Source organism: Macaca nemestrina, chromosome 19 (genome assembly GCF_043159975.1).
Source record: "Macaca nemestrina isolate mMacNem1 chromosome 19, mMacNem.hap1, whole genome shotgun sequence".
Lineage (NCBI taxonomy): Eukaryota > Metazoa > Chordata > Mammalia > Primates > Cercopithecidae > Macaca > Macaca nemestrina.
Window position 1 is genome coordinate 46,971,568 of NC_092143.1, and position 26,937 is coordinate 46,998,504.

Sequence of the window (26,937 nt, forward strand, 5' to 3'; positions counted from 1 at the left end):
TCTAGTAAGCTCAGCTTCATCTCATCTGCCTCCTGTCTTTTCATGGAACTTGGCACTCTTCAGAGTCTATCACATTAAGGTGAATATTCTTCAGGGAGTCTTGACAAACTCTGACATTGGATTCTATGTGATGCTAAAGATATTTTTCTTTCATGCTTTGGAGGCACAGCAATGAAGGAGACATTTGAGATATAGGCAATGAGAGGCTAAGGCTTGGAAGGGAGGGGAATAAGAGGGAATCTGGCCTGTCTCAGTAAGAAGCTCAATGAGATATGCAGGAACATCAGGCATAGCTCATATCGAGGTAGCAGCCACCAACAATTATGATTCATTAAAGTTCTGGGAAAAAATAAGCTCATAGAAGACAGAGATAGACACAAAGCAGTGGCAAAAATAACTCAGAGTGCTGGATTTCAGTAAGGACAGAGGTGGAAGCTCTGTCCATGGTGTTTCCAGGCTGATAATATCAATTCAGGAAAGGTAAGGCCACAAGGATTCCTTCTACATTGGCCGGGAATTGAATAAATGGGTGTCTTCTTCCCTTAACTATTCATTTCAGTAATGATCACATAATCACTGTGCAGACACCTTAGGGAATGGCATATGATCTGAGGATGAATGGGATTTTGAAGGCAAGAACAGAGGTGACATAGAGGAACACTGGACTGGGCACCAAGAGCTGTGTTCTAAACACAGCTTTCACCAGCTTCGTGGCAGGTAGTCAAGGCTCAATGCAGCAGGCAAATTTCTGGGCTTAAAATCAAAACCAAATGCTTTTTGAACCTTGACAGTTCACTTGATCTCTTTGAGCCTCAGTATCCTGATCGGTAATATAGGAATAAAAATACCTGTCTTATAAGATTGCACAAAGGGCATTACACAGAAATTTATGTGAAATGGCTTTAAGAATGGAAGCACACTATACACAAAAGGTCTGGCCCAACCCTGTGAGTTACAGATGGGAAGACAGTACCCCAAAGAAGTGGAACCCCATGCCTAAGGCCACACGGAGAAGTAGTAACAGTTGGGCCTTGTATCCAGTTCTTCAGGTTGAATCTAGCTTTCTTTCGTGACATTGTCATGATACCTATTTCTTCCCATCTCAAGTGGCTGGCTGAAGATCCCATGAGATGGGACAGAGATGGGGAGGAGTTTTAATAAAGTGATGAACATGATATAAATGCAAGCACATGAAAAGCAATATAACTAGAGTAGGGGCACACAGTGACTGGACATGAACCCCAGCTGGGAAACTTGATGAAGTCCACCAGCACTCAGCAATACAGCCTGGCCACAGACAAATCCTGGTAAAATCACTGAGAAAACTAATACGCAACAACGTCCGGCTTTAGCTTCTTGAGATCTTGCTCCTTGGGTCTGTTAAGTCAGGATTTTTGCTTGTAGGTTCTTAACAATTACCCCTCATCATTATTTTCTAGCTAAATAAGGCTCATAAAATTACAAAAATAAGAACATCTTCTGTCCACAGCTAGTGTAGGTCCCATGAATCAGTTTCATCATGCTGAAAGAGATCAGTTTCTCACATGTCATGCAAGGTCAAGGCAGTACCTCCTGCCCAGGTGGGCTTAGCCTGCACTCTGCATAAAACCAAGCACCTTCAACAAAGTCTGATGATGAAAAATGATGACGCCCAGATGAGCACATCCACTTTGGGCAGACACAAAGTGTAGGTCATTTATTACCTTTAGCAAATGCAGGAGATGTGACTGCTAATTGGTCTCTTCATTAACCAAGGAGAACATCTACCACTACAACTCACAAGCTAGTGGCAATCTGGGGCGATCTTTAAGTGGTTTCCACCTCATAATCATATTTCATCCTGAAATCTGCTGGCCTAAAAAATGTCTCTAATTCTTCATGAATAGACTATTCCTGCCTTCGGGAAATATGGGCTTCCTGGGAAGGGAGAGGACAAGTGAGTGGTACACATCATAAACAGAAGTGAAATGCTACACCAAACCTTAAACATGGATGATTGGTTTTTTTTTTTTTTTTTTTAGCTTCTGCAACTCCTAGGTAAGAAGTTTCTACTATTTTCCTAATAACGAATGGCTCTAGTCTTCTATAGGAGTTTTATCATATATGATGTAAGGCCAGGGTCAAAGGGATACTTTTGCAGAAATGTGAGGCCCTAACAGCAGGGAAGGATTTGTGTGGTTGGGGAGGTTAGCAAGGGAATTCTGCCAGCAACTGACAAGGAATACGGTCCTTCTAGTAGCAACCAGCATTTCAGTTTCAATTAGTGAACAAAATCCCTTTCTAGTGGGCATGCAAAGAGACACAGTTATAAGGTCTCCTGGGAGCAGGAGGCACACACCACCTTCTAGCCTCCCTCCTTCCACTGAGTGCACAAAAATGACAAGTATCTGAATGTAGTCAAGTTTTCATTTTAGGGACCTGCCCAGGACAACTTATCAAATGCCCATGGAAAAAAAGGGAAACAATATGGTTCAAAGCTGTGGCTACCTGATCAGTTAGACTTCAGGATTCACTGGTCATCAGCTTCTAATGGCTCTGCAGTGGACTTCTCACATTACATGTGTGACTTCTGGACCTGGCATGCCAGATAAACTAGCTAGTCATTTCCTTCGAGGCTTGGCATTCTTGGATCTTATTGGTATTCCTAATGAGTTTTAGAGGCTGTATCCAAACAGCAAACTGTACTGTTAGATCAGATGAGGACTTAAGAATAGCATCTTTAATAAAAAGCATAAACATAGTGGGCATGACTGCAGCGTAGGCAGTTATTAGGGTTATGGTTTCAAAGTTTCTCAAACAATGGCTCCAGGAGAGAAGGAAGATAGTAAATACCAAGTAAACAACGTACAAAATGTGCAGCAAACTCAAATGTGCAAGGAGACCCATTTTAATTTGATTCCCACCTCTGTGCAAACTAATGAACACAATGTGCCACAGATGTGTCTGAGGTGCAAAATCCAGCAATTAAATAACTAGACAATCCAAGTCTGAAGAAAAACTTAGCCTTACCTGGAGACATGGAGGAGTCATAAGAACTTCTCTCCTTGCGGTTCATCTTGAAGGCTTGGATGTCCTTTTCCCTGTACGTTCCAAAGCCTTCATAGCTCCTCCTTTTACTCCCACTCACGTCACTGTCCCACTTGTCATTCGAAGGGTTCATTTCACTGAACACGTCCAGGTTCTCCGATCTCGTGCTGCCACCATCCCCGCCACTGCCAGAGTATCTTTTTGTGCAGGAGTCCACAGGCTCACTGCTCAAGTCTCCTTTTTCCTTGGCCTGTGTCCAATGCTGGGCGTCGGAAAGTGACAGTGTAGACAAGGTGTCCACCTCGAAGTTGTTCTTAGAAGCTTTGTGGCCGGCTTCACTGTGCTGGTGCTTCTGTTTCTCCTTATGCTTGTTCTTCTCACTCACCAGCGGGAGCTCTTTGTCTGCGCTACTCAGCCGCTCGCTCAGGATGTGGCTGGAGAAGCCTGTGGCTTTGCCTGCAAAGAGACCACTCAGGTTGTCGTGGGTCCCTAGGATCCGGTCTTCCTTGTGCTTATGCTTGTGTTTGTGTTTCCTCTTATGGAGCCGACCGCTGGACAGACTGGCACTGCCTACCTTGGGAGGATTCAGAGAAGGCTGCATGTCACCAAGGCCCATGCTAACAGGTCCCTGCAGGTGTACTCCATGCTTGGCTTTATGCTTAGCTGCACCGGACATCTTTACGTGGGAGTTTGTGTGGAACTGAGGTGGTGGCACTGTTGGCCTCATGAATGGGGAAGCTGCTCCAAGCGTGTGCGATAGGTACAAAGGAGCTGGGTACTGACCGTAATAACCAAGGTTCATCATAGGCATTGATGTGTAAGGCATTCCATAGGGTGCATAGTAACTTCCACTGGGAATAGGGTAGCTGAACCCTTGTAAAAAAGGCACCTTTGTCATGGTGTCATTGGTTTTTGCAGGCCTACCACGCTTCTTCTTTGACTTCAAGTCTGAAGTCCTACGAAGATAGAGCAACGGGTCATACTGGATATATGGCACCGGGTAATAGTGATCAAAATTAATCCGAAAAATGCTGGGATATGGATTCTCGTGGTAGAAGGTGTAACTCCGGTGGGAGATTCTGAACACTTGGAACTTGGTGATGAGCTCCTCCAGGTCTGCCAGAAACTGGAGGTCATCACGGTTTTGCAGGCTTTTCCGTTTCCTCTTGTGCTTTGGCTTCTTGAGGCTTTCGTGGGCCAGAAAGTTGTCCACAATGAGATGCTTTTGCCGGTGGCCATGCCGGTTCTTTGTGCTGGTGTCGGACGGAATGGCCTCCGGGTTGTCCAGGGAGCAGAAATCAAAAGAGTACCTCCTTCGGGATTCTGAGCTCTTCTCCGCTTGGTCAGAAGTGCTGTTGTTGTCTGTCCCAATGCCGCTGTCGCTGGGGATCGTCTCCTCACTGTGGGACTCACTCACAGGGGACAGCGTGATTTCCTTTAGGGAGCCAATCTCACACAGGTGTGAAGGGGAGTTGGCCATCAGTCTGGGTGGAGACAGCTTCCAGGTTCCACTGTGTATTCCCTTTTGGGTTTTGGTTGGAAGAGCACTGATGGGCTGGAGATTTGGCATAGTTTTCAACTCTGAAAAATTGGTTTCAGTGCTGGCAGGGCTCAGGTTGCCATTGGACCCACCTAACTGTGTTGAAAGTGGGTGCATAGCTGCTGGTGAAGACGCCACAAGTGACTGAAAGTTGGAAGGCACGGCTGGAACATCCGGCTGGCTAGAAACAGGCCTGGGGTGCTTGATGGCTGTTTTGGGTTCTTCGGATGGGGGTGGCAGCTCTGCTCTTGGCTTCCTGCCCCGCTTCTTGCCAATGTAGATGGTTCCCCTCTTGCTGACATTAATCTGCTTGCCCAGTTTGCTTTCAATGGCTGCTGCCCCAGGGCTGGTCTCTGGGGGAGCTTTTGCCTTCAGAGCAACGCTGCTGGAACAGGACAAGATCTGGTTCAAGATGTTTTTCCTCTTGAGTGTCTTCATCTTATTGATAGTTTTGATGGTCTTCTTATCCAACACGCCGAGCTTTCCAACTTTCTTGTGAAATTTCATCTCGCTCATGGGTTTGTCCTCTCCCGGCACTAGCTGGGCCAACTTCGCTAAATTGCGTCGTCGCTTTCTTTTCTTAGTGCCAGGAAACTCTCGGCTGATGGGACTGACGGGGCTGGTGGAAGTTCCCTCATGAATTGTCTCGACTGTGAGCAAAGGCTGCTTCTTTGGTCGTCCCCGCTTCTTTTTGACTGGAGTGATCACAGTAAGACTGTCTGTGTTGGTGTAGAGAGGGCTGGATGGGGTGATGGGATACGCAGATGGGGGCTCCAGCATCAGTTTATCAGAGGTGGCCATAACTGCCTCTCGAAGCATGGTGCTGGGTTTTGGTTTGCTGCAAGTCCACCTTCGTTTTGCAGCAAATTTTGGATGTTGGATTTCCGGCAGCTTTCTGGATGGAGAGTGATCTGTGCACGTTGGAGGTGTCATGACCATGGGTGGCTTCCGCGGCTTAGACACACCTCCTGGGATAAGTTTCTCAGCATTTCCACCAGTTTCAAGGCCAACTGAGGGGGACTCATTCTCTATCATTTTACCCAACTTAGGGACACGGGGATCCTTCTTACTCCCCTCAGAGTTGGAAAGTATCCTGTTAACTACTTCACTGCTCATAGTGATTCCAGAAGCCAGGGCTTTCTCTGGCATGATCTTTTCCACCACCGCTTTAATGGACTGTCTCTTTTTCCTCTTATGGTTGGTTGGATCCAGAGAGGGTGCCTTGATGGGGATAGTAATCCGGACATGACTTGAGTCATTTTCAGGATTACTGGCAGAACTCACGTTCTGCCTGGCTGGTGATGCCTCCTGGACACTATCTGTGGAATAACTTTCCCTTTTCCCTTCTGTATTGTCAAATGCTTTCTGGGCATTCTTGACCCAATCCAGGTCTGGGTTTGGTATGGTCTGACTTATCACATCCTTCTTACTGGACTTTTTCTTGCTGCCCACAGTAGGTGGTTCTGGGGGCTCCTTTGTACCTCCTCCATCTTGATCCACCAAGGGCTGAAGCCCGCTGCACTCAGCAGAGCTGCTGGGTGGGGCTGGTGAGCTGTGGCTGTTTGGGGATGGTGCCACACCTCCCAAAAGCAGATCTTTGTTATTGTTAGACAACTGACTCCACGTGTTCCCTGCACTGCCTTTCTTACCCTGGGCCTTTGCAAAGGAAGCCACGGGCTCAAGAGCTGGGATCTTGCTGGTGCTTGCAGTTTCTCTGCCAGACTCTGGACTGATGAAGCAATTCTGAGTGACAGGTCCGCTGTCAGAGGTGGTGGACCAGTCCATGTGGTTCTGGCTGCTGCTTTTTTGCTGGTGCTTTGGTTTTAAGGTGTCACCGGTGAAGTCCTGTGGGAGGCCTGTGTCATAATGGAGAGTTGAATGTTTCTGGGGCCTCTCGTAAGCCTAAGGGTGGGCGGAGTGGAGAAGGAGAGAGAGAGAGAGAGAAACAAAGATGAGCATGTTGAAGCTACTTAAGATTTGACATCAAAAGTCTCAATGATCTGAAAGTTGGAAATGAATACCTAAATGAACAGCCACCTTTAATTTTAGAATGTTTTACAGAGGTTTTCTCAATTGCAGCAGTAAAGATGTATTGCACTGGTTTTGAACATCAGTAAGCATGCTTTAATTGCAGTCTTTTCTCCCTAAATAACAGGAATCTTGACCTACCTTGGTTTAATGCAATCTTTAGAGACAGGAGGAAGGGGACATAAAGGTCACTTAGCCCAGTGACTTTTTACATTTTTACATGCTATTTTACAAATGAAGAAGCTGAGACCTGAACAATGGGGAGTCCTGCCAAAGATGGCAAATCCCAGGAGAGAATCTGAAATTCCTGACTCCCAGAGTTCTTTCACCTAACTCGAGCAGCCTCTTATTTCTGTCCCTGCTTCTCTTCAAATGAATGTCTTTCCTCACTTCCTCCTGTTCCAGCTCATTTCAGTTTGTACTTTGTCTTAAAGCTCAACATCTCTGTACAAGTAGCTCATAAAGAACCACTGTAACCAGTAAAAACAGCCCAGGTTGAGGAATTAAGGGGGCATGGAGAAGAAATGGAAGAAGAAAAGAAACACACAAGAATTGTCCTAAGCCTTCAAATCCTTGTGGACTCTAGGAGTGTTGCTGTGTTTGGGGCTTAGCATGCAAAGAAATCCTTAAACTTTATATTATGCACTTATTGCTTTCTTGAGGAAACTTTTGGACAGTCTCAAAAGGAACCTTGAGTCCGCTAGACAAATGTGTCAGGAAAAAAAAAATAGTTGTCATTCAAGATCACTCCTTTGAACTTTGTCAACTGTGTTTCCCCTACATTGATTCTAAAGGAATGTCTCCAGCATGTTTCTCAGGACTGACTCTCTCCAGCTAAAATAAAAAGCTGAACCTGTTGCTGGAGGCACAACATAATCAGTGTCTACAAAACCATAATGGAATGGACAATGAACACATTGTTTGGAGACATTAAAGCTATTTTTAATAAAAATATGCTTTCACTGTTCCAGATGAATTTTAAGCCATGACACTAGTTCAAAGAAGCATTCCTTAAGGTTTATTATAAGCCCAATTTATACATAGAGTAGTAAACTTACAGGATGCATTAGCCTAAGAACTGTTAAAAAAGAGAAAATATTAGTAAATTGAAGAACTCCTCCAGGAAGTGTATGATGACTAGCTTCATGAATTTAGAAAATGTTAGCTGGTAATATCTATCTATCTATCTATCTATCTATCTATCTATCTATCTATCTATCTATCTATCTATCCATCCTCTATCTTTTTATATCTCATTTTATCTCTATTTTTCATTGAAGCTATAGAACTTATGCTTTATAGGAAAACACGTCTTACAGCCCCTGTTAAGAGTCAAAACACAGATGGCATAAAGCATTACAGGGACAGTTCAACGTAGTCATGAAACTAGGATTTCCTTCATACTAATTTCTGGAATCCCTAGGGTTATTTCCTGCCTCCCTGATTTTGTGAAATCCTGTTTATACTTACAATATTTTGTAAGCATCATGAGATAGTTTCCTCAAGGGAAGCCTGTAAATACCCAGGAGAAAACAATTTAATTTTTTAATTCATCTTGCAACTTAAACTTCTACTGAAACGCCACCATCAACATACAGAGAATTAATCCTACCACTTGAGGGTGTTCACTGGCATTACTGCTGTGAACATAGGCTGCTATTCCATTTTCAGCAAAAACATAGAAATCTTATTTGTGGCATAAAATATTAAGTGCTGCTTACTTATCTTTTATGGATCAGGGCATTGCTAGTTTCTACTTCTGCTTTGGAAATTAGCTGGCACTCTGTGTTCACTCACAGGATCACAGGTCTAGAGGAGCTCTTGGAGGTTAAGTTTTCTGCTCCTTAGGTCCTCATACTGGGGCATCTTGAGGGTTACTGGGGGCGATTATTAAAAATAACAGTGAGATGGCCAGGCGTGCTGGCTCACGCCTGTAGTCCCAGTACTTTGGGAGGCCGAGGCAGGTGGATCACCTAAGGTTGGGAGTTTGAGACCAGCCTGACCAACATGGGGAAACCCCATCCCTACTAAAAATACAAAATTAGCCAGGTGTGGTGGTGCATGCCTGTAATCCCAGCTACTCGGGAGGCTGAGGCAGGAGAATCACTTGAACCTGGGAAGTAGAAGTTGTGGTGAGCTGAGATTGTGCCACTGCACTCAAGCCTGGGCAACAGGAGTGAAACTCCATTCAAAAAAGAAAAAAAGTGGGACAAACAGTGTGACTGTTTTGGACCTGGGTAAAACAGGACTTGTAGTGGCCTTCTACCCACCTCTACCCCCATCCGTTTTCTAGTTCTAGGCACCAAAGTCCACAGAGAGGCTCCATGGTGACACTAGGCCAGGATCTTGGGCCCCAACTCGTACCATTTTTTCTCTGTTGTTCCATTATCATATTCTTGGTACCTAGTAGAGTCTCTAATTAATGTTTCTTTCATATTCTGGCTTCAGCTCAATCCTGGGGAGACACCCCTACCTTATAGATATACCCCTACTGTAAGTTTTCATGAAACCATGTAACTTATCTTTGTTGCACTTACCATAGTTTTAGTTTTGATTTAGTTTTGATTTGTGTGCTAACTGAATTAAATGTCTGTCTCCCCTTCTTGCTTGTACACATCATCACAGAGGTACTACTCAGAGCACCTGGCACACAGTAGGCACTCAATAAACATCTACTGAATGAATAAGCATACATTTTACTACAGGCATTTCATTTTGTCAATAGTGAGATCAATAATCTGTATATTGCAACATGTTGTCTGCAAACACAGTCACTGCCTTCAGCCTAATTTCTTATTCTCTGTATACCTCCTGGATGTGCCATTGCCTCCCATAAAGACATCTATCACAGTCTTTATACTGCTAGGTGGCATTTATTTGTGTACTTTTCTGTCTCCTTTTCCTAGACTATAAGTACTTTGAGGTCAGAGACTTATCGTCTTATCCCCAAGGCCTACTACAAAGCCAAGCACCCAGAAAGCTCTTGATAAATGCTTGTTAAATAAATAAATGGATGAGGTGCCTATTACCATGGCAAAATATACAGCTGCACACAAAAGACAATACACTACTAATCTGTCATTTGATGATGGCTCCTAATGAAACTGGAACACTGAAATGCCTTACGTGCTAAGCAAGAAATCCTTCCCAAATACTTAAAGATGAAAGGAGCTTATAAGGTAACTCGCCTTCAATGTAATTTTTACTGTTAGTTCTCCCCATCTCCTAATTGTTTCACTTTTCAATTAACTCTGCCTTTGGAGAAGGCCATGAGACTGTCAGAAGGGTGGATTTCACCCTGGCAGTTGAAAGGTAGAGCTTGCTCACTTACACCCAGGGCAGACCAGCTGAGAGTAATACAGTTAAGCATGCCCGGTCCCTAGTGCTTCCCTGGACCACTGCCTGATCCCATTGTTCCTACCATTTCAGCTGCAGTCTGCCCTGCTGGGAGTGCTCAGCAATCAAAGTGCAGGGTGGACAAAAGGGAAGCACAACAAAGGATCAGGAGTAATGGAGGGAATGGTGCTTTAAGATCTTCACTCAGCTGGGCTGCAGAGAAGGGGCAGGGAGGACCCAGAAGGAGTGCTTTCTAAGAGGTCCAGAGAACAAGGCCTCCTCCAGCCTTGGCTGATGGCTATATCCCATTGCAATGCGCTTCATCTGTCAGCCATGACATATTATATACACAATAGTGAGGCTGTCAGTTCCAATATGTCCTTTGCTGAGAACTGAGCACTTACTCCACCCAGACAGAGATGGACAAGGCAAGCTGCAAGACGGGGGAAGCACACACCGCAGCCTCTGCCTCCCATCCTAGTGGTCTGGGGAGATGATACCTTATTGGGTTCTTGGACTCAGGTCTTTATTGACCTATGCACCACATCTCCTTTTTCTCTTTAGATTGAGAGTTTTGGGGTTTGATTTTTTCTTTTTGATGAGGTCTGAATCTTTTACAGCCTTTATACCATCCTCAGCCCTCAGCAGAACTATTAACAGTTAACATGTGAGGGAACAGTCAATGATATTCCATATTGGGCATACAATTCTGGTGGAAAACTTTCAATACCAAACTAAGCTTAGCATGCTTCATGGCTGCCGGCTGCCTCCCACCTCTCTCCCCATTCCCAAGAGTTGATTGATTGTGAAATTCATGGCAGTTTTGAAGGTGTGGCTCACTTTTATAAGAAAAATGTTTTCCATGCACATTGAGCCTAGGTTGAATGCTTCAGTGAAACTCTGAAAACACTAGGCAGATTTGTGCTTACAGTATTTCTTCATGGAAGCAAGTTCTTCTGTAATGTAAAGAATCGTTTTGTAAAGTAGATAGTTATTCTCTCCCCTATAAGTTGACTAAATAATATACATTTAAAGTGTGTGCAAGTCAGGTTTCTTTTTAAAAAGTATTTTTTAGTTTATTTTTCAAAACAAAATTAGATCATTGAGTAAAATCTTAAAAATCCAAAAAATGGGAAGCAAATGAGTGACCTAGTCTTATCTCAGGCTTACCTAATGCAAAATTTATTGCAAAGAGATGAGAAGATGGTGATTTGAATCTAATAAAAATCACATAACTCATTTAAAAAAGAAAAAAAGAATCAAGCTTGACTTTGTGAGAGATAAACTACTCTTTTGGGTTAGCTATGTCTGTGCTACTTTCTGCTGACACCAATAATTTAAATTTACTGTTTGTAAGATATTTTGGGTTACATGAGCAGGAAAATATGCCTGGGTATGAAGCAATGAGGGAGCCCTCACCTCTTAATTTGGAACTTGGCACTTCTCAAGATGTGGTCCTAGATTACTATATCAGAATCGCTTAAGGTGCTGGTTATAAATACAGATACCGGGGCCCACTGTAGACCTACAAACTCACAGTCTCTCAGGGAGAGAATGAGGCATATGCATTTTCACATGCTCCTCAGGAGAATTCTGATGGGCAACCAAGTCTTAAAACCACAATCTAACGTTTTAACACCACATTTCTTCTCTGGGGTAGGGTCCTTCTGTGTTTGCTATAACATTCACAGCAATTTTTGGTAATAAATATGCGGAACCAACCACCATAGGCCTGTTAGGATATGTAAGTTAGCAACACGGAGCATTACTGTTTTAATCTCTGAACTCTATGCAATTTACATACTATGAAACTCTAACATGGTTCCCTGTGTAGGTATTCCAAGTGAAGCTGAGGTGGACTGAAGAACCAATGATTTGAGTGGATAAGAAAGGACCAGAGAGGCCGGGTGCGGTGGCTCATGCCTGTAATCCCAGCACTTTGGGAGGCTGAGGCGAGTGGATCTCTTGAGGTCAGGAGTTCAAGACCAGCCTGGCCAACACAGCAAAACCCTGTCTCTACTAAAAATACAAAAATCAGATGGGTATCATGGTGTGCACCTGTAATTCCAGCTACTCAGGAGGCTGAGGCAGGAGAATCACTTGAACCCAGGAAGTGGAGGTTGCCATGAGCTGAGATTGTACCACTGTATTGCAGCCTGGGCAACAGACAGAAACTGTCTAAAAAAAAAAAAAAAAAAAAAAAAAAAAAAAAAAAAAAAGAAGAAGAAGAAGAAGAGGAAAAAGAAAAAGAAAGAAAGGACCAGGAATGTGGGTGTTGATGACCTCCCACTGTGGGATTTCAAACCTCTGGGGAATCCTGGCAGGCCATCTCTGAAGCTAGAAGCAAGTGTTCAGGCCTCAGCAGGAACTGAGTGTGGAAGACAAAGAATGCAACCACAAACGGTGTGACTGGATTAAAGGTTCTCAACTCTGGCTGTATGTTAGAATCACCTAGGAAGTTTTGTAAAGATCAACATACCTGAGACCTGACCCAGCGTGATTAAATCAACAGTCTGGAAGTGGAACCTGAACAGCAGTACTTTTTCAAAGCTCTCAGGTGATCCCAATGAGCAGACAGAGTTGAGAACCACTGGATTATATCAAAGACAGGGTCTGGGTTAAGGACTAGAGAGGCTCTGATATTATCAAGAGATGTTCCAGCTCAGTGGTTTTCAAATGTGTTTCACAAAGTCCTAGGATTTTGCAAAGACATTTCTGAACTGCAGCCAGTGGATGGGGCAAGAAAAACGTTTCAGACCTTCCTTTTAACCCCCAAACCCCCAATGGAACAGACCAGCCTACCAAGGGATTTCATTTAAGAGAGAGAGATAGAGAGAGTGAAGCAGTTCTGTCACTTAATTTAAAACAAAACTGGAAAATTACTATTTAGGCTCATGAACAGTAGGAATGCACATTCCAACTTCCACTGAAATTGTCCCAAAGCTTCTCTCTCCTTAGCCCAGTTCATTCCTGCATTTGCTACTGGTAGCCGTAGAAGAATGTCACCAAGTATCTTTTTAGTACTATGGTCTTATGATTCTTTGATTCCAATGGACACAGAGAAGCTATGCAGCTCCTAAACGAATATGAAGTTTCCAATTAAATACGTAAACTGAACCCATTCTCATATCCTATCACCCTGGGAATTCACCTGGATGTTATTCCCATAAAATTCATTCTTATTTGCTATTTAAGGGCTGTGGATCATACTACAGCACTTCTTTTACTTAAGGTGGTAACAGCTCATATACGACACAGGGCCCTATCATATGCCTCTTTTACTAGTCAATAATTCTGCAGAACTCAAAATAATCACTGACTTGGTTTCAGCTGTGATAGAGTAATAGGAAGTAGACATAACCTTTCCTTGGAGATAAATATAAAACTAACTAAACAAAATATATGAAATAATTTCAGGCACTAGACAATAGACAACACAGGCTGAGATTCTAGAGAAGAGAAACTCACGATGTTCCAGTTTTCTGCCTGGGAGTACTTTCTAAATCTGGGCAAGAAGAAAAGCTGAGATAGGGAAGAAAAGCTGAGATAGCTGTGACTTCACTGGGAAGAAAAATCCAAGATCAGAGTTTGGGGCTCCCGAGGGAAATGGAATTTGCAGGTTAGGATACCTGAGAAGAGGGAGCTATGCAGAAAGGAACTCTAGAAACCTTCATAGGGATTATCTTAAGTCTCTGGAAAAATTCTAGTCTTCACTTGAAGGGAAGACTTCACAAAGCCTAGCAGAGATTAGCTACCAGGGGCTATCAGCTATGAGTCCTTAGGTCATGCAGTATTGGGCAAGGTTGGATTTCTCCCCATACAGAGCAGGGAGGCATCAATGAATATCCCAGGCATTCAGCTGACATCTCAGAAATGGTACTCCTTAAGAGCAGAATTATTCCAGCTCTAGAATAAAAGCTACTCGAGCTCCTCACTAACAAATTCTGAAAAGAACTCTTGGCATAAAGCTGATCTGCCAATAAATTAACTGCTGATCAGAACGAAAGTCAAGACTCTTTAAAGAAAAACAAGAAAATCAGTTTATATAGCATCCACAACATCCAGAACACAATAAAAAGCTTACTAGACAGGCAAAGAAGCAGGCAAATGGGACCCACAGTCAGGACAGTAAAACCCAATCCAAGGCTCTCAAAACAGCTACTATGAAAATACGCAAGCATTTAAAAGAAAATATACACATAATCGATGAACATATGGGAAGTCTCAGGATAGCAATGACTACACTAAAATAATAAAATGAAAATTCTAAATCTGAAAAATACAATATCTAAAACAAATAAACAAAACTCACTGGAGGGACTCAACAGCTTCTAGGACATTGCAAAGGAGAAGTTCGGTAAACATGAAGAGAAAGCAGTAGAAACTATCCAAACTGAAATACGTAAGGGAAAATAATAATAATAAGAATTAACTATAAAAATGGAAAACCAATACCTCACTGATCTATGGAGCAATATCAAGAGGTCTAACATACTGATAATGAGAATACCAGAAGGAAGGGAAAGGAAGATTAGTGTATACATATTCTCATAGCTAAGAAGCTCAGCGAATCCCAAGCAGAATAAAAACACCCACAAAAACCACATCTAAGCACACTGTAGACAAATTGATAAAAACCAAAGATAAAGAGAAGAAATTCAAAAGCCATCAGAGAAGGAAGAGATTATTTATAGGGGTGCAAAAATAATGTCTGATCACACCTGTAATCCCGGCACTTTGAGAAGCCGAGGGATGGATCGCTTGAGGTGGTCAGTAGTTCAAGACCAGCCTGACCCAACATGGCAAAACCCCGTCTCTACTAAAAATAATAATAATAAAAAATTAGCAGGGTGTTGTGGCACATGCCTGTAATCCCAGCTACTTTGGAGGGTGAGGCAGGAGAATTGCTTGAAACTAGGAAGTGGAGGTTGCAGTGATGTGAGATAGCGCCACTGCACTCCAGCCTGGCAACAAAATAAGACTCCATCTCAAAAACAAAAACAAAAACAGTCTGACTTCTCATTAATTAGAATATAAACCAGAAGACAATGAGCCAACATCTTTAAAGTACTGAAATGAAAACAAAACAGTCAGATTTCTATATCCAGTGAAAATATTCTTTAAAAAATGATAACAAAATAAAGATATCTTCAGATAAATAAAAACTGAGGGAATTCATTTCTGGCAGACCTGAATTACAAGATATGTAAAAGAAAGCTCTTTAGGCCAAAAGGAAATGATACCAGATGGAAACTGAGTTCTACATGAATGAACGAAATGTGCTGAAAATGGTAAATATATTGGTGTATACAAAATATTCTATTCTTGTTAAGATTGTTAAAAGGCAAGTGACTTCTTAAAGCAGAAATAATAATAATAATGCATTTTAGAATTTATGACATTTGTAGAAATAAACTCTACAACAACAATAAAACAAAGAATAAGAGCATAGATATAGAAGTATACACTTGTAATGTTCTTATATGTGAAGGGATGTAATATTAGTTCAAAGTAAACTGTAATGTTTTAAGGGTGCGCATTGTAATCTCAAAAGCAACCAGTATTTTTAAAAGTTGCATATCTAAAATGCTAATAAAAGGAAACATATGGATTACTAAAAAAATGCTTGATGACTCTAAAAGAGAACAGAAAAAAAAGAAAGAATGAAAATGGGAAAAACAAAATACAAGCAACATAGTAAACTTAAACTCAACAATATCAGTAATTACATTAACTCTAGAGATACCAAAAAGTATACACTGCAAGAAAATAAAAAGCAGCTTATCAGAGTGAATAAAAAAGAAAAACTGAACTATATGCTGCTTATAGGAGATACACCTTAAATATAAAGACAGCTTAAAAGTAAGAGGAGGGAACAAGACATACTACACAAACACTAAACATAAAAGTGCTGGAGTGATTACATTAATATAAGGAAAAATAGGCTTCAGAATAAAAAGCATTCCCAGAGATAATTATGGACATTTCTAAATGATATTTTTGAGTCAATTTATGAAGAAGAGATAATCATACTAAATTTGTTTGTACCTCGCCACAGAACTTCAAATATATAAAACAAAAAATGAGAGAATTGAAGAAATAGATGATTCCACAATTAAAGATATTTTAACACTCCTCTCTCAGTAATTGCTGAACAAATTTCCTAAAAAATCAGAAAAATCCACCAGAGGTTACATCTATACTATCAACCAACTTACCCTCACCCAACAAATGCAAAATACCTTTGTCAAAACATGCTGTGCCACAAGTAGAAATGGCCAGTGAACACTTATCAATGTTTTCAAACATTATTTGCCATCAAAGAAATGTCAATTAAAACCATAATGAGATACCACTGCACATTCACTGGGATGGCTAAAATGAAAAAGACTGAAAATAACAAACGTTGACAAGGATCTGGAGCAACTGGCACTCTCATACATTGTTGGAGGGACTATAAAACAGTAAACATCACTTTGGAAGATCTCTCCACATGTCTTTTACAGTTAATCCCGAGAGCCAGCAATTCCACTTTTATATATTTACCCAAGAGAAGAAAACATACATCCACAATTAGACTTTTATAAAGACTTCACAGCAGCGTATTCAGAGTCGTTAGCACCTAGAAGCAGTTCAGGTGCTGATCAAAGGGAGAACAGACTCACTTATCTATATGAGGAACAAAGCATGGACACACCCCACCACATGGATAAGCCACACACATACACATAATCATGCTGAGCCAAAGAAACCAGACCCCAAGATCCATACTGTACCATTCTTTTTATATAAAGTTGTAGATCAGGCAAAACAAATCTGATAGGTGTCAGAACGGTGGTTGCTTCCAGGGTAGAGAGTGGTGGGATGGGGGCTGGGAAGGGTAGGCATGGGCATGAGGGAGTTTCCAGGGAGTTATGGATGTAATTTGTGTCTTGATAGGAGTGTGAGTTACACAGCTGTGTACATTTGTTGATAGTCTTTGAACTGCATACTTAAGATCTGTACATTTCAGTATACGTACATTTAACCTCAATCATATTTAAAAAAAATCAAAAACGAGAAACCCATTCAAAAATGATGACTATGAACTCCCTATATCACAGACACAGACACACACACACACACACACACATGCACACACCCTAAAGCCAAGCAGCAGAAAGCAGGGGCCTTTTATTTCCAGTGAAACATAGGGCGGCCCGCAAGCCAGTCACTGTTCCCCCTTCCCAGGTCCTCACTCTCCCCTGTGCACAGAGACAGCTGACTGAGTTGATCTCAAAACAATAGAGCCTGAATCAAGAAGACAGGTGCTGGTGGCTTCTGTAAACAGCGTTGTTCTCTCCTCTCATCCTGGTGGTGTCCCTAACCTGGGCCATGAGGTAGAAAGCTGAAGCCCATGTCTCCACCCCAGCCACAAATTCACCTTCCTCCGAGGTAAGGAGGGAAGCTTGACAAGAACCTGGCTCACAAATCAAAGTTAACGCTGCCCCGCCTCCTCTGTAAATCATGTGAGATCCATCTGGGTAATGGCTCCTCCAGTGTAATTCCCTATTAAGAGGCTTTATCTGGAGAGATAAGCAGCTGGTTTCCGTGTCACTAATTGCTGTCTGCTGTGATTTTAAAACATCTGCACCATTGTGCTCTTCATTTTCATATTCTAATCACCCTGAAACTTGAAAAAGGTACATCATTGATTGTTTCTATGGGTTAATTAGTACACAGTCTCCTTGTAGAGACAATTTAGAGGCAGCCAGAACCTCAATCAGGAAGTTTGTTTTAAAAATTAATAACATCGGCAGTGGCTGGAGGGATTGTCACGTTCAGGGACGTCTCGGGACGCTCCTGGTGGGGGAGTCAGCCTTTGTTATCCTCCCCAGAGGAGGGAAGCCAACAGGGGTGTGGGGCCAGACAGCAGGGAGTGGTGGCACAGAGGAACACAGGGACCCAGGACCTGGCTTGCTCCAGAGTGGTCCTGACCATGGTATTTGCCCCCTCACCTCCCTGCCCTGCTCCCCAGCTCCCCACTTCCAATTAGTGGAGTCCCTTTCCCTGTTAGCACAGATCAGGACTTTGCTGAGGACGAACCAGAATATCTGGAGGTGAGAGGAATGTGTTGAAATGATAAGAACATGAGAGATCATTTTATATTTTAAAGTCTGTTCATTGTTCTCTTCTCTCTCCACAGTTCAACTATGGGATGGGGAAGAAAGAGAGGAAGATTGGAGTGTAGAGGAAAGAGTCACACCAAACTGTGGAGTGTGAATTGGAACCCAGCACTGCTCACATTCAAAGCGCACAAGAGTCACCTGGGGATTCTGCTGAAACGCAGATTGATTTTGGAAGTCTGAGACGCGGTTGCAAGCGTGCATTTCTAACAAGCTCCCAGGTGCAGCCCAAGGACTAGCATCTGAGATGTGCCGGGCTTCTCCTAAGACCTTGACCAGACTCACTGTTCCTGGGCTCTAAGGAGTAGCTGAAAGGCTGCAGGGTGGTGGGGAGGCTCGGGTTCTGTGCCTGGGATGGAATCTCAGCTCTACATACCATTCACTGGACACATCACCTGACCTCTTATACCTGAGCTTCCTTGTCTAGAAACTAGCAGTAGTGCCTACCTTAAAGGGGGAGTTGAAAGCATTAGAAGTTGGAGTGTCAAGTATTTAACACAGTGCTTGGCCCATAGTAGGCATTATAAAAATATAGCTATTTTATTCCCATACTTTTCAGTGAACTGCTTTTCTGAAAACAACATCCAGCAGAAATAGGGTCTAGGGTGGAGACATTAACCAGGGAGTGACTCTAAACTCAGATGGTCATTTCTTACAGTCATTCATTCTGGTCACCCTCTTGGCTGCTGTCTCCCACCACTTTCTGCTTTCAACCTAGCCTAATGCTCAGAGCTCGAGATCTTCCTGCACAGCTTTCTTCGGGGCTACCTGACAATACGCAGTCACAGAGAGCTGACTTGTGCACAGATTACCTTGTTCTACCTCTTAGATATCAGCTTCCTGTTCAGAGCTGGAGTCTATCTGCCTGTCCTTGGATAGCTCTGGCAAGCAGAGAAGACAGGCGTCCCTTTCTGTGTTGGCTGGCATCCGAGGACCAGGTCACTGCAACTGAGAGCAAATGTGCCCCTAGAAGAGACTTCCCAGCACCCTCTCCTATGGCTGTTTTTAGCTGGCTTCAAGGGGCTTCCCCGTGGTCGAGAAATGTGTACTGGTAGGGGAAAAAATTATAAAAACTGGACTTTCAATTATGTGACTTACAAAAAAAAAAAAAAAAAAAAAAAGCCTCTCAGCAGTAGAGCTGGAAGCCAACTTCAGAAAACTTACAGAAAGAGGTAAATTAGTGTGGAGCTGGAAGGCGACCACTTCAGAGACAGCCATGGGGCAGGCTTGGAGGGGCTAATTGGAATGCAATGGCACCGCTGCATCCTTCCAGAAGGGACCTGGAGGCCTCCAGATTGCACTGTTCAGGTATCGAGGATCGGCTGCCCTGGGATCCCACCACAACACCATGGCTCTGTCTTTTCCAGCAGCAGCCTCTGCCCTCCCTGCTCAGGCGTCTGAACGCCTCCAGTGGGGTCCTGGGAGCCCTGCGCTGGGCTTCTGAGGGATGAAGCAGAAATTAGGATGCAGTCCTGATTCAGATACATTCTGCAGTAGGAAGGCATTGAGTGACAACTGCAGACTCATCCTGATGGAGAAGAATTACACGGAGCAACATTTCAGTTTTAAAAATGTTTTAGCTATTCTTCACTGAGGCTTTGTTCTCCATCCTACTCCTCCCAAAAAAGAAAGAAACATAACACATTCTTGTCTCCTCTTTGAGAATTGGTAGCTTACAATGAAGGGGCAAAATTAGTGTGGTGGAACAGTCACATGTGAATGGCCTAGCTGTAAAAACCTGTAGCAGGGCATGCATGGCAAGGGATTTGAGAAGCCTGCCTCCTGGAGAAAGTTAAATGAATGAGGAGAGAGGGTCATTAATGTGGCCAAAAGTCATTTCCCAGGCTTGTTTATGGTTAAGAATCACCAGTGGCCTCTGCTAAATACACAGCTCACAAGGTCCCCCTTCTGCACATGTGGAGTCATGCTTCTGGGTTGGGGCCCAGGACTCTGGTGTTTTTAACAGGTACTTCTAGAGAGCCTCTTCAGTCAAGTTGGGTCAACACTGTAATGCAAGGGTTTCTACATGGGAGAAGGTTTGGAATTGTTCAGCTTTGTCTCGGGGTGGAGTGGCTGCAGGGAGACCAGTGAGAGACAGTCATGAAGGCAGAAGCAGGAGAGGGTTCCAAGATTATGCACCAAGATTATACCTAGCCTGTGGGTATTAGAGGAAAAAGAAAAAAATAGATAAGAAAGAACAGAGGAAAATAAGCATCCTTCTCCTCTTTACCTCATGTTTCCTTTTTTTCCTTTATATAAATGCTTTTTACTGCCAAACCGGTGTTTTTTTGCCATTAGGGCTAAAATAACCGTTGATTATAAATCAAGTCTAAAATGTCAAGAAAATGCTGAATTCATCTAAAATTCCAGCTTTTAAGCTTCCCATGAACACTGCAAACTGCGAGCATTTGGTGACTCACTCATTTAGCGTGAGTCCCCTCCGAAACAAGTGACCTCGCAGAGGCCGGTGGGCAGAGCCAGGATAAGAGGCTGGCCTTGTGGGTGAAGTCTGAGCCTTGGATTCATTCCTGCTCCTCTCTCTAGTGCTGCAAGAACATGTTCATGTCCTAATGGATTCCCATCACAATGCCTCAGGTGCAGTGGTCATGTGGGTCCCCATGTCAACCCAGGGCCACTGCCTTTGGAATCTCCTGTGCTCCAGAACCTTCTCTAGTCTTCCTGTTGAAGATAGAGTGGCATCTGTCACTTCTGGACTGTCTTCTATCTTTATTCTGAGAGGATGGGGCAGGAGTGTATAGCAATTAGGAGCACAGACTCTTGAGTCAGCACAAATGGGGTCAATTCTGAGCTGAGTCCAAATATGACTAGCTGTGTGACCTTGGGCAAGTTGCTTTACCTCTCTGTGTCCCACTTTCCCTGTCTGTAAAATGGGAAACATAATATAGTTACCCTTAAGGTGAGGTCAACAAGTGAATCAAATAATCTATGTAAAGCACTTTGACCAGTGCCTGGTGCCCAGTCAGGATTACCCTAGAGCTTCCTACACAGTGGGAAATCTTGGGACTGCATTGAAACTCTGGAATCAGAAAAGCAAGTCTGAATCCCAACTTTGCCTCTTACCACCTGTGAGAACTGAGACTCGTCACTTATCTTCTCTACTTCAAAAATAGGGAAAACAGGCTGGGCGTGGCAGCTCACACCTGTAATCCCAGCACTTCGGCATGCCGAGGAGGGCAGATCACTTGAGGTCAGGAGTTTGAGACCAGCCTGGCCAACATGGCAAAACCCTGTCTCTATTAAAAATACAAAAATTAGCTGGGCTTGGTGGTGTGCACCTGTAATCTCAGCTACTTGGGAGGCTGAGGCAGGAGAATCGCTTGAACCCGGGAGGCGGAGGTTGCAGTGAGCTGAGATAGCAGCACTGCACTCCACCTTGGGCAACAGAGCAAGACTCAGTGTGAAAAATGAAAAGAAAAAAAAAAAGGGAAAACAACAGCGCCTACCTGATGGGGTTGTGTTAAGAATTAAACAAGACAAAGTTGGCAAAAGTATTATCACAGGAGGTTCCGAGATGGCTGAATAGGAACAGCTCCAGTCTGCAGCTCCCAATGTGAGCCATGCAGAAGATGGGTGATTTCTGCATTTCCAACTGAGGTACGGGGTTCATCTCACTGGGGCTTGTCAGACAGGGGGTGCAGCCCATGGAGCAGGGTGGGGCATCGCCTCACCTGGGAAGTGCAAGGGGTCGGGGAATTCCCTTTCCTAGCAAAGGGAAGTCATGACAGATGGCACCTGGAAAATCGAGACACTCCCACCCTAATACTGCACTTTTCCAACGGCCTTAGCAAAAGGCACACCAGGAGATTATATCCCACGCCTGGCTCGGAGGGTCCCACGCCCACGGAGCCTCACTCACTGCTAGCACAGCAGTCTGAGATCGAACTGCAAGGCGGCAGCAAGGATGAGGGAGGGGCGTCCACCATTGCTGAGGCTTGAGTAGGTAAACAAAGCGGCCAGGAAGCTTGAACTGGGTGGAGCCCACCACAGCTCAAGGAGGCCTGCCTGCCTCTGTAGACTCCACCTCTCAGGGCAGGGCATAGCTGAACAAATGGCAGCAGAAACTTCTGCAGACTTAAACGTTCCTGTATGACAGCTTTGAAAAGAGTAGTAGTTCTTCCAGCACAGAGTCTGAGATCTTAGAACACACAGACTTCCTCCGTAAGTGGGTCCCTGATCCCCGAGTAGCCTAACTGGGAGACACTTCCCAGCAGGGGCCGACTGACACCTCATACAGTGGGTGCCCCTCTGAGACGAAGCTTCCAGAGGAACGATCAGGTAGCAACATCTGCCCTTGTGCAATATTTGCTGTTCTGCAGCCTCTGGTGGTGATACCCAGGCAAACAGGGTCTAGAGTGGACCTCCAGCAAACTCCAACAGACCTGCAGCTGAGGGTCCTGACTGTTAGAAGGAAAACTAACAGAAAGGACACCCACACCAAAACCCCATCTGTGCATCACCATCATCAAAGACCAAAGGTAGATAAAACCACAAAGACGGGGAGAAACCAGAGCAGAAAAGCTGATAATTCTAAAAATCAGAGAGCCTCTTCTCCTCCAAAGGAACGCAGCTCCTTACCAGCAATGGAACAAAACTGGACGGAGAATAACTTTGACAAGTTGAGAGAAGAAGGCTTCAAACAATCGGTAATAACAAACTTCTCTGAGCTAAAGGAGGATGTTGAAACCCATTGCAAAGAAGCTAAAAACCTTGAAAAAAGGTTAGACGAATGACTAACTAGAATAAACAGTATAGAGAAGTCCTTAAATGACCTGATGGAGCTGAAAACCATGGCACGAGAACTACGTGATGCATGCACAAGCCTCAGTAGCCGATTTGATGAAGTAGAAGAAAGGGTATCAGTGATTGAATATCAAATGAATGAAATGAAGTGAGAAGAGAAGTTTAGAGAAAAAAGAGTAAAAAGAAACGAACAAAGCCTCCAAGAAATATGGGACTATGTGAAAAGACCAAATCTATGTCTGATTGGTGTACCTGAAAGTGACAGGGAGAATGGAACCAAGTTGGAAAACACTCTTCAGGATATTATCCAGGAGAACTTCCCCAACCTAGCGAGCCAGGCCAACATTCAAATTCGGGAAATACAGAGAACACCACAAAGATACTCCTTGAGAAGACCAACTCAAAGACACATATTTGTCAGATTCACCAAGTTGAAATGAGGGAAAAAGCGTTAAGGGCAGCCAGAGAGAAAGCTTGGGTTACCCGCAAAGGGAAGCCCATCAGACCGACAGCGGATCTCTCGGCAGAAACTCTACAAGCCAGAAGAGAGTGGGGCAATATTCAACATTCTTAAAGAAAAGAATTTTCAACCCAGAATTTCATATCCAGTCAAACTAAGTTTCATGAATGAAGGAGAAATAAAATCTGTCAAGCAAATGCGGAGAGATTTTGTCACCACCAGGCCTGCCTTACAAGAGCTCCTGAAGGAAGCACTAAACATGGAAAGGAACAACTGGTATCAGCCACTGCAAAAACATGCCACATTGTAAAGACCATCAATGCTAGGAAGAAACTGCATCAACTAACGTGCAAAATAGCCAACTAACATCATAATGACAGGATCAAATTCACACATAACAATATTAACCTTAAATGTAAATGGGCTAAATGCTCCAGTTAAAAGACACAGACTGGCAAATTGGATAAAGAGTCAAGACTCATCAGTGTACTGTAATCAGGAGACCCATCTCATGTGCAAAGATTCACATAATATCAAAATAAAGATATTTTGATATACACATAATATCAAAAATAAAGGGATGGAGGAAGATTTACCAGGCAAATGGAAAACAAACAAACAAACAAAAAGCAGGGGTTGCAATCCTAGTCTCTGATAAAACAGACTTTAAACCAACAAAGATCAAAAGAGACAAAGAAGACCATTACATAATGGTAAAGGGATCAATTCATCAGGAAGAGCTAACTATCCTAAATATATATGCACCCAATACAGGAGCACCCAGATTCATAAAGCAAGTCCTTAGAAACCTACAAAGAGACTTAGACTCCCACACTATAATAGTGGGAGACTTTAACACCCCACTGTCAACATTAGACAGATCAACAAGACAGAAAGTTAACAAGGATAGCCAGGAATTGAACTCAGCTCTGCACCAAGCAGACCTAATAGACATCTACAGAACTCTCCAATCCAAGTCAATAGAATTTACATTCTTCTCAGCACCACATCGCACTTATTCCAAAATTGACCACATAGATGGACGTAAAGCACCCTCAGCAAATGTGAAAGAACAGAAATTATAAGAAACTGTCTCTCAGATCACAGTGCAATCAAACTAGAACTCAGGATTAAGAAACTCCCTCAAAACCGCTCAACTACATGGAAACTGAACAACCTGCTCCTGAATGACTACTGGGTACATAACAAAATGAAGGCAGAAATAAAGATGTTCTTTGAAACCAATGAGAAAAAAGATACAACATACCAGAATCTCTGGGATACATTTAAAGCAGTGTGTAGAGGGAAATTTATAGCACTGAATGCCCAGAAGAGAAAACAGGAAAGATCTAAAATTGACACTCTAACATCACAATTAAAAGAACTAGAGAAGCAAGAGCAAACACATTCGAAAGCTAGCAGAAGGCAAGAAATAACTAAGATCAGAGCAGAACTGAAGGAGACAGAGACACAAAAAACCCTTCAAAAAATCAATGAATCCAGGAGCTGTTTTTTTGAAAAGATCAATAAAATAGATAGACAGCTAGCAAGACTAATAAAGAAGAAAAGAGAGAAGAATCAAATAGACACAATAAAAAATGATAAAAGGGATATCACCACCGACCCCAAGAAATAAAAACTACCATCAGAGAATACTGTAAACACCTCTATGCAAATAAACTACAAAATCTAGAGGAAATGGATAAATTCCTGGACACATACACCCTTCTAAGACTAAACCAGGAAGAAGTTAAATCCCTGAATAGACCAATAACAAGTTCTGAAATTGAGGCAATAATTAATAGCCTACCAACCAAAAAAAAAGTCCAGGACCAGACAGATTCACGGCCGAATTCTACCAGAGGTACAAAGAGGAGCTGGTACCATTCTTTCTGAAACTATTCTCATCAACAGAAAAAGAGGGAATCCTCCCTAATTCATTTTATGAGGCCAACAGCATCCTGATTCCAAAGCCTGGCAGAGACACAGCAAAAAAAGAGAATTTTAGAGGAATATCCCTGATGAACATCGATGCAAAAATCCTCAATAAAATACTGGCAAATCAAATCTAGCAGCACATCAAAAAGCTTATCCATCACGATCAAGTTGGCTTCATGCCTGGGATGCAAGGCTGGTTCAACATACGCAAATCAATAAATGTAATCCATCATATAAACAGAACCAAAGAAAAAGCCACGTGATTATCTCAATAGATTCAGAAAAGGCCTTTGACAAAATTCAACAGCCCTTCATGCTAAAAACTCTCAATAAACTAGGTATTGTTTGGATGTATCTCAAAATAATAAGAGCTATTTATGACACACCCACAGCCAATACCAGACTGAATGGGTAAAAACTGGAAGCATTCCCTTTGAAAACTGGCACAAGACAGGGATGCCCTCTCTCACTACCCCTATTCAACATAGTGTTGGAAGTTCTGGCCAGGGCAATCAGGCAGGAGAAAGAAATAAAAGATATTCGATTAGGAAAAGAGGAAGTCAAATTGTCCCTGTTTGCAGATGACATGATTGTGTATTTAGAAAACCCCATCGTCTTAGCCCAAAACCTCCTTAAGCTGATAAGTAACTTCAGCAGTCTCAGGATACAAAATCAGTGTGCAAAAATCACAAGCATTCTTATACACCAATGACAGACAAACAGAGAGCCAAATCATGAGTGAACTCCCATTCACAATCGCTTCAAAGAGGATAAAATACTTAGGAATCCAACTTACAAGGGATGTGAAGGACCTCTTCAAGGAGAACTACAAACCACTGCTCAACGAAATAAAAGAGGGTACAAACAAATGGAAGAACATTCCATGCTCATGGATAGGAAGAATCAACATTGTGAAAATGGCCAAATTATTGCCCAAGGTTATTTATAGATTCAATGCCATCTCCATCAAGCTACCAATGACTTTCTTCACAGAGTTGGAAAAAAACTACTTTAATGTTCATATGGAATCAAAAAAGAGCCTGCATTGCCAAGACAATCCTAAGACAAAAGAACAAAGCTGCAGGCATCATGCTACCTGACTTCAAACTGTACTACAAGGCTACAGTAACCAAAACAGCATGGTACTGGTGCCAAAACAGAGATACAGACCAATGGAACAGAGTAGAGCCCTTGGAAATAATACCACACATCTACAACCATCTGATGTTTGATAAACCTGACAAAAAAAAGAAATGGGGAAAGGATTCCCTATTTAATAAGTGGTGTTGGGAAAACTGGCTAGCCATATGTAGAAAGCTGAAACTGGATCCCTTCCTTATACCTTATACAAAAATTAATTCAAGATGGATTAAAGACATAAATGTTAAAGCTAAAACCACAAAAATCCTAGAAAAATCCTAGGGAATACCATTCAGGCCACAGGCATGGGCAAGGATTTCATGACTAAAACACCAAAAGCAATGGCAACAAAAGCCAAAATTGACAAATGGGATCTAATTAAACTAAAGAGCTTCTGCACAGCAAAAGAAACTACCATCAGAGTGAACAGGCAAACTATAGAATGGGAGAAAATTTTTACAATCTACCCATCTGACAAAGGGCTAATATCCAGAATCTACAAAGAATTTAAGCAAATTTACAAGAAAAAAATCAAACAATCC

At 42.8% G+C, this 26,937-nt stretch overlaps 1 protein-coding gene across 6 annotated transcripts in view; it reads right to left on the minus strand.

The window, feature by feature from the left end:
• The window catches only part of LOC105499475 (SET binding protein 1), a 383,331-nt gene that overhangs the window by 106,586 nt on the left and 249,808 nt on the right, over window positions 1-26,937 (minus strand). For all 6 annotated transcript variants that reach the window (XM_011772037.3, XM_011772042.3, XM_011772081.3 and 3 more), the window contains exon 4: window positions 3,010-6,469. In XM_011772037.3, the coding sequence (XP_011770339.2) occupies window positions 3,010-6,469 (3,460 nt within the window). The remainder of the gene's footprint in view (window positions 1-3,009; window positions 6,470-26,937) is intronic.